The 12,503-nt window shown below is 31.6% G+C and overlaps 1 protein-coding gene and 1 long non-coding RNA gene across 21 annotated transcripts in view; one reads left to right on the top strand and one right to left on the bottom strand.

The window, feature by feature from the left end:
* Positions 1-450: 450 nt before the first annotated feature.
* LOC147875217 (uncharacterized) overlaps positions 451-12,503 on the top strand; it is a 15,537-nt gene continuing 3,484 nt past the window's right edge. For 3 of the 4 annotated variants that reach the window (XR_015533951.1, XR_015533947.1, XR_015533945.1), the window contains exons 1-2: positions 451-591; positions 4,929-5,058. This is a non-coding gene — a long non-coding RNA (uncharacterized LOC147875217). Of the gene's footprint in view, positions 592-1,797; positions 1,937-4,928; positions 5,059-12,503 lie in introns of those variants that run through there. The other variant, XR_015533953.1, reaches the window with a different exon arrangement.
* Positions 6,362-12,503, bottom strand: part of qvr (glycosylphosphatidylinositol-anchored protein quiver) — a 27,028-nt gene continuing 20,886 nt past the window's right edge. For all 17 annotated transcript variants that reach the window (XM_087344322.1, XM_087344296.1, XM_087344310.1 and 14 more), the window contains one exon: positions 6,362-12,437. In XM_087344322.1, coding sequence (XP_087200448.1) covers positions 12,184-12,437 — 254 coding nt within the window. In that variant the 3' untranslated portion in view covers positions 6,362-12,183. The remainder of the gene's footprint in view (positions 12,438-12,503) is intronic.

The following is a 12,503-nucleotide window of genomic DNA, read 5'->3' as shown; positions in this document are numbered from 1 at the left end:
AGGCTTTTAATCTGAAATGCCATATTGCTGCAAAACATGGAGGATGTTTTGACAATTTATCTTCAAATGCATGAGCAAGAAAAACTGAAGAATTTGTGTAAAAAGCAATGTTTACACCAAGGAACAAAGTGTGGGATGAAGGATAGCTAGTATTTTCCTCGTGATGGATGCCCAAAATCATTAAGCGCGATGATACCATTAGTCATTTTTTCAGCGGATGTGCGTCACTAACCAAACCTATTCACAACTCATACGAATTTAAAAACCAGAAACAGAAATTAATGAAACTTAGCACGGATGTTAAACCATAGGTCACTACCCAAAACTCATACTTTTTAATTTCTTACTCTGTGTAATAAAATGGTGACGGATGCTCAAACTGCTTGGTGGATCACGACAATCCTTTGTTCATGTGTAACACTAACCTAAAATGCCTCTTCACATCACATCCGTCTTACGAGTTTTATAGCTGGAGAATGGCTTAATTGAACATCATTAAATGTTGTATGGATGTTATGCCTTACTGGTAGTATGCTTCCTCACTTTGGTAAACACCAAGAGAGTTGGATGGTTATGTGCATGTACCCGAACGTGAGTAAGAGCGATAAACTGCATATTTTGTTTTTCACAAATACGAAGGTGTGCTGCCAATTTGTTAACAAGGTGTTCGCACCACTAAACTATGTTTTGTTTATCGTTTTTGTTTTGGGACGGGCAACACATCGTTACATGTGTATCGTTTTTTGTAATGGTGTATGGCCTGTACAACCCATATTTTCTGTGCCGGTAATAAAGGACTCGGATAACTAGCCAGAAATTAACAAGGAGCTCCTGCGAGTCTTCTGCCACCTGTAGTACCCCTGATCGAGACCATCGAAAAGTATATCATGACTGTCAGAAGCTGCCAGTGGTATGCACTGTAAACCATTTTCAGACACGTTATGAAATAGTGAGTAGAGGATGTTACTGAAATAGTTTATCCAGTACTGTGCACCACGTGGAAAATATTTATACAATGTCACAGTGTTGTTTCAGTGATGGATGACACTTTTAAAACTATTGTAAAATCATGCAGCAGTGTTTATATAGCAAAAAAAGCAGTCAATCAAAACTTATGTCAGTGGTATTTTCTTTCGGACTAAATACATATTTTGCTAAACATAACCCACAACATTCTGGCAGTATGTTGACTGAACAGTAACAACATTATCATCAATAGTAACTTTAATTTTATTTTTAGAGTAACAATACATTGCAAGTTGTCTATAGTCCTCAAAATTATGTTTATTTTCTGTTCATTCTGTCTCAAAAGTTACATATTAACATACATATCCATTATTTGAACTCTTCGTAATAATGTTATGATAAAGATTTCAACCATTACAAGAAATTTATTTTAAAATTCTGTATCATTATTGTTATCATCAGAAGCCCCATTTACGGAAACTAAGTACAGCTGATATTTTATCATCTAGGTGTCAAGAATCAAGTCTACCATTTAGGTTATACCAAACATACAGGTTGCACAGTAATATGCACTGTATAATGTATCCTGGATTCCACCAACAAGTATTATAACATGGGATTTGAGGTTTTCATGGCATTGAGTCTACTGTGTTGTTGCACCATGTAGTCTGAAATTTACCAGACTACATGGTGCTCCAACCTCGAGTTAGGTTGGGTAACCTGGTAACCTCGAGTATTATAATCACCATCTGTACAGGACATTAATCAAACTAATCTTGTTTATTTTAATTTGAAACATAACTTATAAAATTGTATAGAAAGATTATATTTGTCGTTAACAATGGTTTTAAATACTTTATTGGTGGAAACTATTACAATGGTAACATCATTTTTGTGATATAAAACTTGAAAAATACAATGACCTGAAATAACATCTCTTGGAAGTAAAGCATTAAGTTCCATATGTAAGGTATATGTGTTTACTTGTTCATTATATGAGGAAAATTATTTTGGATTGTAAAATACATATACTTAGAACATAAAAGAACCTTTCTCTGAAATTGGATGAAGTACATATTTATTTATTTATTTAGCAATAAACATGAAATAATGAGATTTTTTGGCAGTTGTGCTGGGCCATAGCCTTTCTGCTGTGTGTGAACACTGCATTAGTTGCCACATTTCCTGCTTGGCTGCAGCAACATCATAGAGTGAAGTCACATACGCACCATACTAAAGGTGTTAAAAATGTTTCCCATTGGCTGGGATACGTTTTCACACCTACTCAGATAGTGGCTCCCATACTGCTTCTGTTATTTGGATATACAGGGCACTTCAAAAAGAAGAATGTTTTATTTGTGTTCATTTTCTGTTTGTGGGTTGACTGAGTATACTTTAGTTTTAGATATTCTTTACACTTTTACTGTGAGCAAAAAATGCCTTATAAACCCATCCATGTATGTCTGTCTGTCTATCTATTTGTTGCTTTCTTTACTAGGATCTTAGTAGCCCCCATGACCTGAGGTCATTGTTGTATCACATTGTTGCAACAGTTTTAGCAAAGGACATTAATGGGACAATGAACTGGCTACTGGGGGTAATTGATGAAACAATGCAAACTTATATTGTTGGTATGGATTGTCATAACAGTTTCAACAGAGATTATTGTTTTAACACATTGTCACCATGTTGACCTTGGATAACTTTGAATTCATTGTTAATTTTTTTATTTCCTTGCTGACATCAATTCCCATGATGTGACAAGAGAACACTCCATTGTACTCCAAAATGTATACCACTCCAGTCCCATTAAATATACCCACATTCTGAAGATGTCAGTTTCAGAAATTAAGTTTAGATAGTGGATTATGTGGATGCAAAGAGTGTACCTGTCTTTTGGAGAGGTCATAGTTCGAGTAATTCTGTAGCAGCCTTATGGTCCTTTGTGATACTCCTTGAAAGGCACTGAAGAGGCTTGCAGGGTGAATGTTCAAGCCAGACTATGATATCTAGTTTTCATTCTGTTAATACTCAATGCTGATGTTTGGTTTCCAGTTAGTTAACATGCCAGCTTTTCTTATTTTATTGACACAATTCCAAATAGTGTTTCTGTAGGGAACTTGAACCCAGGAAAGATTTCTTCTGAATTTCCTTAGACACTTACTAGTAGAGTTACATTTCACATAAGATTCATATAAAGGCACCTGATGTTTTAATGTAAATTTATCCATATCCTACACAAAGGGATTCTTGCATAATACGAAGTCATGTATGTATATTTTCACTTTTTAATTACTGCTGCTGACTCATCTGAGTAACCTTCACACACCTTTGCAGCGACAGAACAGGAAAAGTAGAAAGTGATGCAGTGATCTTACATAGGCACAGCTTCCAAAAAAATCTGTCTGTGTTTATTTTATTTCATAACAATGGTTCAGATCTAAATAAATATTTTGTATATGTTCTACAAATATTTGCAAGGAGGATATATTAACTAAGAAAATAAATTATACAAATTTTTTGTGCTTAAAAAGACATGTATTTATTCATGCTTGAATAAAAATGCAAAATACAAGGTAGTTTTTGTATTTGAAAACACAAGTGCAAGGACATGGGTGAAAATTAAAATGTAAATTACCCTCATTTCAGAATTTTTGTACAGTTTAATTAGTTATTTTTCATATTAATAAAACTTTTACGTAATTTAAAATAGTCACTTCTATTACTTAAAGTGGTATACTTAAAAGTTACTTTTCTTTAAGTCTTAAAACACTGTTTCAAACCAGCTTTGACATTATGAAATTTGTGGAATTAAAGTGGGTTTAAAATACATAACTTATGAACACAACTGACTTTAGACTAATATTGTTATTGAGTAAGTTTGCTGTCATAACAATACTGAAAATAAAAGTATTTGGTCATTAAAAGTTCACTTTTATAGTAATAGTAAGATTTGAGTATTGTAATTTTGACAATTCCCTCAATTAACTTTAAAATGCTCTGTTTATATATTTGAGGAATTTTGTAATTTATCCTAATTCCGTGGAGCAGAGTTGAAAACGATTCACTCCATAAGTGAAGAATTTGCTGCCTTTTATGGGACCTGAAGGATCTTCACCAGATTCTTAAAAGCCCCATTATGGATCCTTGTCCTCAACCAGATGACTTCCAGGTCACATCCTCACACCTTATTTCTTGTACATTCATTTTAATGTTACCTTCCCATCTACACATATGTCTTCAAAGTGGTGTTTTCCCTTCAAGTTTCTGGATTAAAATGTTGTATGCATTTTAAATCTTTCCCATATGTGCTGCATGCCCCACCCTTCTTAAATTCCTTGATTTGATGGGCTTAATATTTAAATTTGATTTCAGATCTTTAGATTTAGAAATGTGTATGCTGCACATTGTATCATTTGCTGATATTTGTCTCTTGGGTAGTAAGGCCATGTGGACTTAATGGCTGAAAATGGAGGCAGTATGATTGAAACTTTGGTATCTACCTACAAGTCCACATGGTGTTACTACCCAAAATACCAGCATCAACATCTTCCCCACTGTGAGAACCCCAAATTTCATACTATGTTTCATTTAATAAAGTTGTCATTCTAGACTATGAATAAATAATTCTCTTTCATTTACAGCAGTATTAACCTTCTGCATATTTACAAAAGAAGGAATGCATTTCAACACTGTCAGTGTGATAAATTTTCTTATGTTAACATTAATTTCTAATTAAAAGAGGTTATAGGAGGTTTTTTGTGACTTTAACAAATTATTATAATTAGTATAACTTTGCCTACTTTCATAGTTTGAAATTAAAGTAAGTATTACCTTTTTATTAAATGTTGATATCCTATGACATTGCACTCATGCCAGAAAATACAGATAAAAAGAAGGGAACGAAAGGAAAAGTCCACTATATATGAAGTGCCAACAATATGCGGTTGAAACTCTTTCAGGGATGAAGTTCCACACATCGACAAATACAGGAGTAGACGAGCAACTAGGAGAAAACACATACACATGGGAAAGAGGATGATGTTCAGTAATGAGAGAATTTGGCCATCAAACAACAACTTATTACTTGAGGTATTATTTCAGTGCAATTTCTGTACATGGTTGTTCTGTTTGCTGAGCTGCAGTATGGTTATCAACAGATATTAGGTTTTGAACATCAGTAAATTAATATATAACATATCTCCTGACTTGTTTTATTTAAGGGGAATCTTAAATGCTCATTTGAAAGAAAATAGTACTGTGATTTTTATGATTATTAGTTCAAATTGGTAGCAGATGTGTAAAATGAAACTAGCTTTAGTTATTAACAACTCATTTATATAATTAGCAGGAATAGTAAATTACTGCACTTAAAAGTGTAATTACAGAATTTGCTTTATTTTAAGACATTCTGTGAGATTCTTACTTTCTAATTTTTTGCTTCATAGTTTATTTTCATTTGTATTAACCCTTTTACTGTGGCTAATGGCTGGACTTTAACTTCAGTATTTATATACCTAGTATAAATATTGATTTTCACTTTTAATTTTAAAATACTGAAGGTGTTTTTAATCTATATGCTGTCTCGATTGTAACTGAAAGTAAACTCCTGCTTTTAAATCCATAAACTGTTTTATATATTTTTTATTCCTAAACTATTGACATTTATGATGCAAATGATTATTTAATGTACAAATTATTTTTCAACATAATACAACTGTGACTACTTACTCGATAGTTTTCACTGAAATTCTTTATTTTCTTGCTTGTATCTTACTTATTCATTGGACTGAAATGGTCTGTTTTACTATCTAGAGCTATTATCCTGATATGCATACAATTTAAAATTATGTTTAATATTGTTCACAAAGAAGGACAGAATAATTTTAAATTGGATAAATGTGGAACTGTGTGGTGTGTATTCAGTCATATTTCAAATGTAATAATTCTGAGTAGTTGATTACATTATTAACATGATTTGTTATTCTTACAAAGAATTGTGATTGACAATGCATAATATTGTGTCGTCTTAGAATTTAAATTGTCATTTTGGTTTATATCTGGTACTTTGAAATAGGCTGCCTGCCTTTATTTTTAATTAAAATTTAAAGCATATGCCTACACATCATGTTAATGCTTAACATTGACAGAATACCTCATTCACTAGGAAAACTAGTAAATCATACTGCTTTCGTTGAAAGTAGGAATTACATAATACATAATCTGTCTTTTGCAGTTTATATGGGAAACTCTCTTAATGAGTTTTACCTCCAGAATTTTAAATAATAAATTTATTTGTTGGTCCATTTCTTTAGCATTCACCTCCGTGTTTGTCATTGTGATTGTTGTTGAACAGCCAATGGCAATGGGGTGAACATTCAGTGGAGTAAAAGTGTTTATGATATTGCAGTGAAACTTTATTATTTTGCATAACATTGTTCATGAAAATGAAATTGAATGCCTTTCCAAATCACAGATTTACATAACAGTTCAAGCTTTTAAGTTGGATTAAGATGATGTAAATCATATTTCTTTACATGGTTTGTTGTTATTGGGCAGCACACAAAATTTCATATAATAGTGGTGCCCTTTATACAAATAACAGTAATACAGTAGTGACTGCAACAAGACATATCTTGAATTGGCATATAAGTGCTGTGATGTTTAACATTCTGATGTCTTCATAAAATTATCTCTGTTATTCATAGTTTTTATTGTATTTTCGTTTCATGCTTGTTGTTTCAACATACTGGTAAACAAGACTCATTTACAGTTTTATTTTAAGACATTCATGAAATGTACGATGTGCAAAATAAATTTGGCTTATTTGTATTTAATTTTCATTTCTTATTATATGCCTGTATATCTTTTGCAATTATGTATTACAATTTAACAAAATAATTAAAAATAATTAGTGGTAAAGCCATCATCGCTAAATATGGAAGGAAAATTGTATTGTCTGTTCAACTGAAATTATAATAATGTAATTACGATATGATTATATGTCTGGATCTGAGTATAACAGAAATATTTTCATAATGATTAATGGCACAATGAAAATGTATCTTTTGTAAAAGATAATCTGACAGTTTCTTCTTTTACAAGACAGAGTTGCTACATTATTAGCAATAATTATATTTGTACCACAATATTCATATAAAATGTTTCTTTGACATTTGTCCTTAAATAAGATTTGCCAAGAACTGTATTGACTGTGAGGCTGTCATAAAATATTTTTGTTGAAAATTATATTGCCTCTGTTTAATTTATTTTATTGCTTTTGAACTTGAAGCATAAGTACTTTAAAACTAGAACTGTTTCTAGCTCAAGAGTTTGGTGACAGTATGATCAGTATATTGCACATCAAATGATCACTTTCCCATCTAATATTAAAGTATTTTGAGTGTGAACTATTAAGCTTTGTATATTGGTTTCCTTGTTTCTGATAGTGATTTTTGCTTGATAGGAATGAGTTTTGGTAAGGCTGTATTTTTCTAAAATAAAATAAATAATCTGTTTTGCAACTTCCCCCCAAAAATTAAAGAATCACATGCAAAACAGCATTTCATGGAAATGCAGTTCATATTGCTTTTCATTTCAGTAAAAGATTTTGGGTTTATTATAACTTTTTCTTGACTCACATAACAAGTTTGCTTTACCTTTAAATTGTTTTCCTAACACAGAAGACAGTTCTTTACAGTTCTTGTAATAATGTGTAAGTGAGTGTGTTCATTTATGGTACACTGAACTACTGAAGCCAGGAAAATAGACAAGATACATCCATGGAATATCTTCCTATTTGGAACATTATTCTGCATGGTATAAAGAACACATAATTCCTATCCCAAATAATTCAGTGTAACACAGGCAGAGAAACCCATTTGCATTTGGCAATTGTCTGCACAGCCAGTGGAGTGATTGGGAATTAATCAACCTTATGAGCACAGTTAGATGACGAATGCCATGTAGAAAGTATTGGACTCCAGGCCACATGATTGTACACTGACCTTTCCCACTATCGCTCCTTGAGCTATTGGTATCATTTTATAGTAATAGCAGGGTAAATCAAGACTTACACATCACCTGTTGGAAGTCTTTGTAATGATAAGAACAGTGCAGTGCACTTTCATTCACTGCTCAAGAAACAAGTGACCAAGCTGTAAAGTGAATAATATGTTCAAAATAATTTAGATTGTCAAAGTGTTTGAAATTAATTTAACTAATTTGATATGTATATGGTTTCTTCCTAGTATGATGATTGTACTGTTTCAAATGTCAGTATATTTTTTGAGAATGTTTAAACTGTTACCTTGATGTGTACACTATTATTTTAAAATACTAAATTATTGTTTCCTATCATGATTCACTTCATCACTGCTGTGAAATTATTGAGGACACATGACTATTTAACCATAAAAGAGGGCTTTTAATCAAGTATTGAACGTATACAGTAAGTAGTATTATGGAAACTGAAACCATTTTAAAGTAATTTAAAAATTCTATAAACATAACTGTTTTTAAACAGAAGGACATCCAGGTTCCTTGTAAAACTTTTCTTGGTATTTCAACAATTTCCTAATTGTCTATAATTCTTGTGAACAGAGGTTAAGTTATGCATAAATCTCAGAACCTTTTATTTTGAGTTTGTTATTTATGAACTCACATTTCAGTGCCTGAACTGCTCTAGACTTTACAGAAACAAATTATCTTTGTTAAAAATACAACACTTGTTTCCAAGTTCAGAACTGTAAAATTATATTCTGTCACATGAACATTACACAACCTTCTAGAAATGATTTTATTTCTGACTTACATGCACATTGTCATCTACTGAATTAAAATAAAAATCTTGGTCATTCATTTTGGTTCTCTTCAAATGCAAACACTTCCATATGGGATAAGTGATGTAAAGTCTCAATTGAAACACAAAACCAAAGCCATGAAATGTTCAGCAAACAATTATTCCATTCAGACTTACTGTGTGGAAGCAATGTGGGAAAAGCAATCATAAAACAGTGCACATAATAATTTGTGTTGCATTAATACTGAAGACAAGAAAATGGTGCACAGCAGATCACCAAATGTTCTCTCAAATGTACAAGATAATTGATGGTCATTCCTTTTCCTTTAAAATTTATGAGATGGGAAATCATGGTTTTGTTAAAGACTGGTTTATAAAATGTCATTCCAGAAAACACAGTTTGGTTATAATCTCAAAGTATTGCCTGTAATCATTCCAATTTACCTTTCAGTTTCTGTCAACTTGTCACTTTGTCCTCATTAAAATGATAGTTGGCATTGGTCTGCAACTGTTTAGTACAGCTGCTGTTATACACTCACCTTGATATGATCTGAAGTTCCTTGCAGAATGTCACAAGGAATACTTTGAGCTTATAACCTACAAACAAACACGTGCTCATTCCATTTCCATATGAGATATTCCAAACCAGCAATTTACTGTAACAGCATTACTTAAATTTGTATTCATTCATCTTGCATGGAGTTCAGTTATGTTTCACCATGTTTCTAAATAATGACAAGATGAATTTTAACACAGATTAAAGAAATGCTGTTAATAATACTTGGCTGAAATAAAAAAAGAGGATAGTTTGTCATCCAAGAAGTTTATCCAGCATTCCACATGGTTCAAAGTTCATACAAGCCGTGCGGTAGTTGGTTGGCACTAATCAAAGTTAGAGCAATAATGATGATCATGTGCACAGAAGTAAAAATTAGTGGATTAATGGAAGATGCAAGTTATCAGGCAATTTTAATTAACATTTCAATACAGTGTTTATAATCATCCACACATTCAAGATCAGTGAAAGAAAAGGGGGAAGAAATATGGAAGGAAGCCATTACTATGTGCTGCTACCTAAGGTTGAATTTTAAATACTGTTAAACATGGTATAATTTGTGATTCGTTTTAGTGTACAGCTTTTGTTTATTTCAGGAATGCACATCAAACAGCTTCATCAGCATGTATTTCTGTGATGTGCTTATATATAAATGTTTTGGCATGAATTTTCCACTTTGGAGAAATTAAGGTTATATTGAAACCACTTGTTTAAATAAAATTGGATTAGCTGCTGTATATAACCAAAAGTATCATAACATGCAGAGCCTTGAAATATGCTATGTTAATATCTTCTAGATGTGCCAAATAACATATATATATATAGAGTTTGCTTAATATCAATATTTAACCATCTAAAATATATTTTTTTAATGAACATGGATACGTATCCTACTCATACTTTGTGTTTTTAATTAATTGAGCATTTCATATAAATAATGTGATATGGTGTATGCAATTATTTAACATTTATGCAAAATGAATGTAGTTATTGAATGTCTAATGTTATTGTAACTTGGTAAACCTTGATTAACAAAGTGGCATATTTCAAAATCTTAACATCATTTATAACACTTAAATAATTCTTTTACAAATGGATTCCATGATGCATTAAGTCCTTGTTGGATAAAGACTGATTTTTTACATTTAATAATGGTATAGTACTCTTAATTGTGGTTTTCTGCTGTATTCTAAATAGATCCATTATATTTTGTTGTAAGTATGTTCATATGTATTTATATTTGTAGAATACACTCTCATCAGCTATCTTGAACAGAAGGAAAAAGAAAATGCAAGTTGAAACTTGCAGTATATTGTTTGCTAAAATTCAGCTGTGATATGTTCCTTCTATCACAAAAGGAAAAATGGATTTTTTTCTGAAGTTTTTAAATCTGACTGTGTTATATCTGTATATACATTCTACCAGGGGAAATGCAAAGTTGTGTAGTGTTGTGAAGAGAACAGATGTGGTTTTTATCATGCGGTACTGATGTTTCATTAACGGGCAAGAGACCATGTCTAAATCTACATTTTTACTACCAACCTCACAGTGAAACCTTGTTATGATCTGCTTGGTATTGTAATTTAGCATTGTTATTTAGTCCTTTCAAAATAGTATATCATTGCAGTGTTGACTGTTAACATTTCAGAATTCTAAATAACTTCTTTAAATACACTGTATTGTAATTAAATACTGTAATTTATACAAAAGAATTTACATAAAATATGTAAGTATAATTTATTCAAATTTTCCTTGCTGTTTACCAAAACTCGTATGATAATACTCATTACTTTATGATGTAGCAAACAAAAACTTGTGATTGGCATATATATTCAGAGGTCATAATACTGTTTACAGAAAATGCACCTCACTAATTATCATTGTTTGGTTTCCTCAAGCAGCATCTGTTTCATCTTACATGATACAACATTTAAAATGTAAACAACAATAAAATTATGGTGAATGAAACTTCCTACTATTTTTTAATCTGGACTTCATGGTAACAAGGTTTTACTGTCCAGAAAACATTTAAATCTTTAACATAATGCCTTTATGAAGAGTCTACATATGTGAAAGTTTATTTTAGAGGAAGTTAGTTGCTAATAATCACAAACATAATATCACTGATAATCATATCAGATATCACGCATTCACTTTCCAAAAAGACTCTTTTATTAAAGGCCTAAATAGCAGCCTGGTTTTCATTATCATGTATCTGCCCCCCACCATACCCCTAAAAATAAAAAGACATTAAAAATTTCTAGTTCTCACCCATCACATGTTGATGATCAGTTAAAAGTTTGTTAGTACAAGTATCAGAGCCATGCTACTACTGAGCACAAATCATCAAAGTTGATTCATCATCAATAAATGGCAACACATTAAAGATTTAAATTATAGTAAGTGACGCTTTAATGCACATATCTACAAAGATTTGGTGTAACTGTAAGGATAATAATCAATAATATCTACAATAATTAAAGTATGTACTAAAAAATTCAGCCATATATGAGTCCTTGAAAACTGAGACAAAGTCTGCATGTCAGTACTATTTTCTGTTTTAATTCTTCTTATACAAATTTGTTACTGAATTATTCTGGGTATCTTGCTGTGTAATAGACCGCCATCCAAGTTAAATAAATGCTCATCAGTGGATACAAGAGTTTGTAGCTCTATTATAAGATCTCAGTTTTGTATAATCTCATATTTTCCAATGACTCATTCTATTATTGTTATCTGGTGTTTGTATATACATTTATATATATATACTTTGGTACCATTTTGTTAAAGTTAATTAACTAAAAGAACAGTAGTAGTAATAATCGATCATCATAATTGAAGATCGATTGAGCTTCTAAATCTATCTGTGCACCATGCAACCATGTGCAGTAGCCAGCCAGTAATTATGGATGCAGGATACAAGGAGCACTAGAAGGAATGGCGAGTTAAATAACAGAGAAAGGTTGTTGAGGGAGGACATTGCTGTGTTACACATATCCTCTTCACAGAAGCACATGTGACCCGTGCCGCTACTTTCCATCATGCAGACGTGATCCACCATGAATAAGTTGATCTGTAGTTGTGATGTACAAGTACGACGTACACTCTCATATTCTGATTATGTTACAATTGTAATAAAATTGAATTTGTTTTGTTTTCAATGTAATTGTTTCGTCAATA

This window comes from Zootermopsis nevadensis, unplaced genomic scaffold (genome assembly GCF_977971745.1).
Source record: "Zootermopsis nevadensis isolate Lab colony 2312 unplaced genomic scaffold, Znev_1.0 Znev_ptg000001l, whole genome shotgun sequence".
NCBI lineage: Eukaryota > Metazoa > Arthropoda > Insecta > Blattodea > Termopsidae > Zootermopsis > Zootermopsis nevadensis.
The sequence above is the reverse complement of the archived record's forward strand: the minus strand, read 5'-3'. Positions and strand labels throughout refer to the sequence as shown.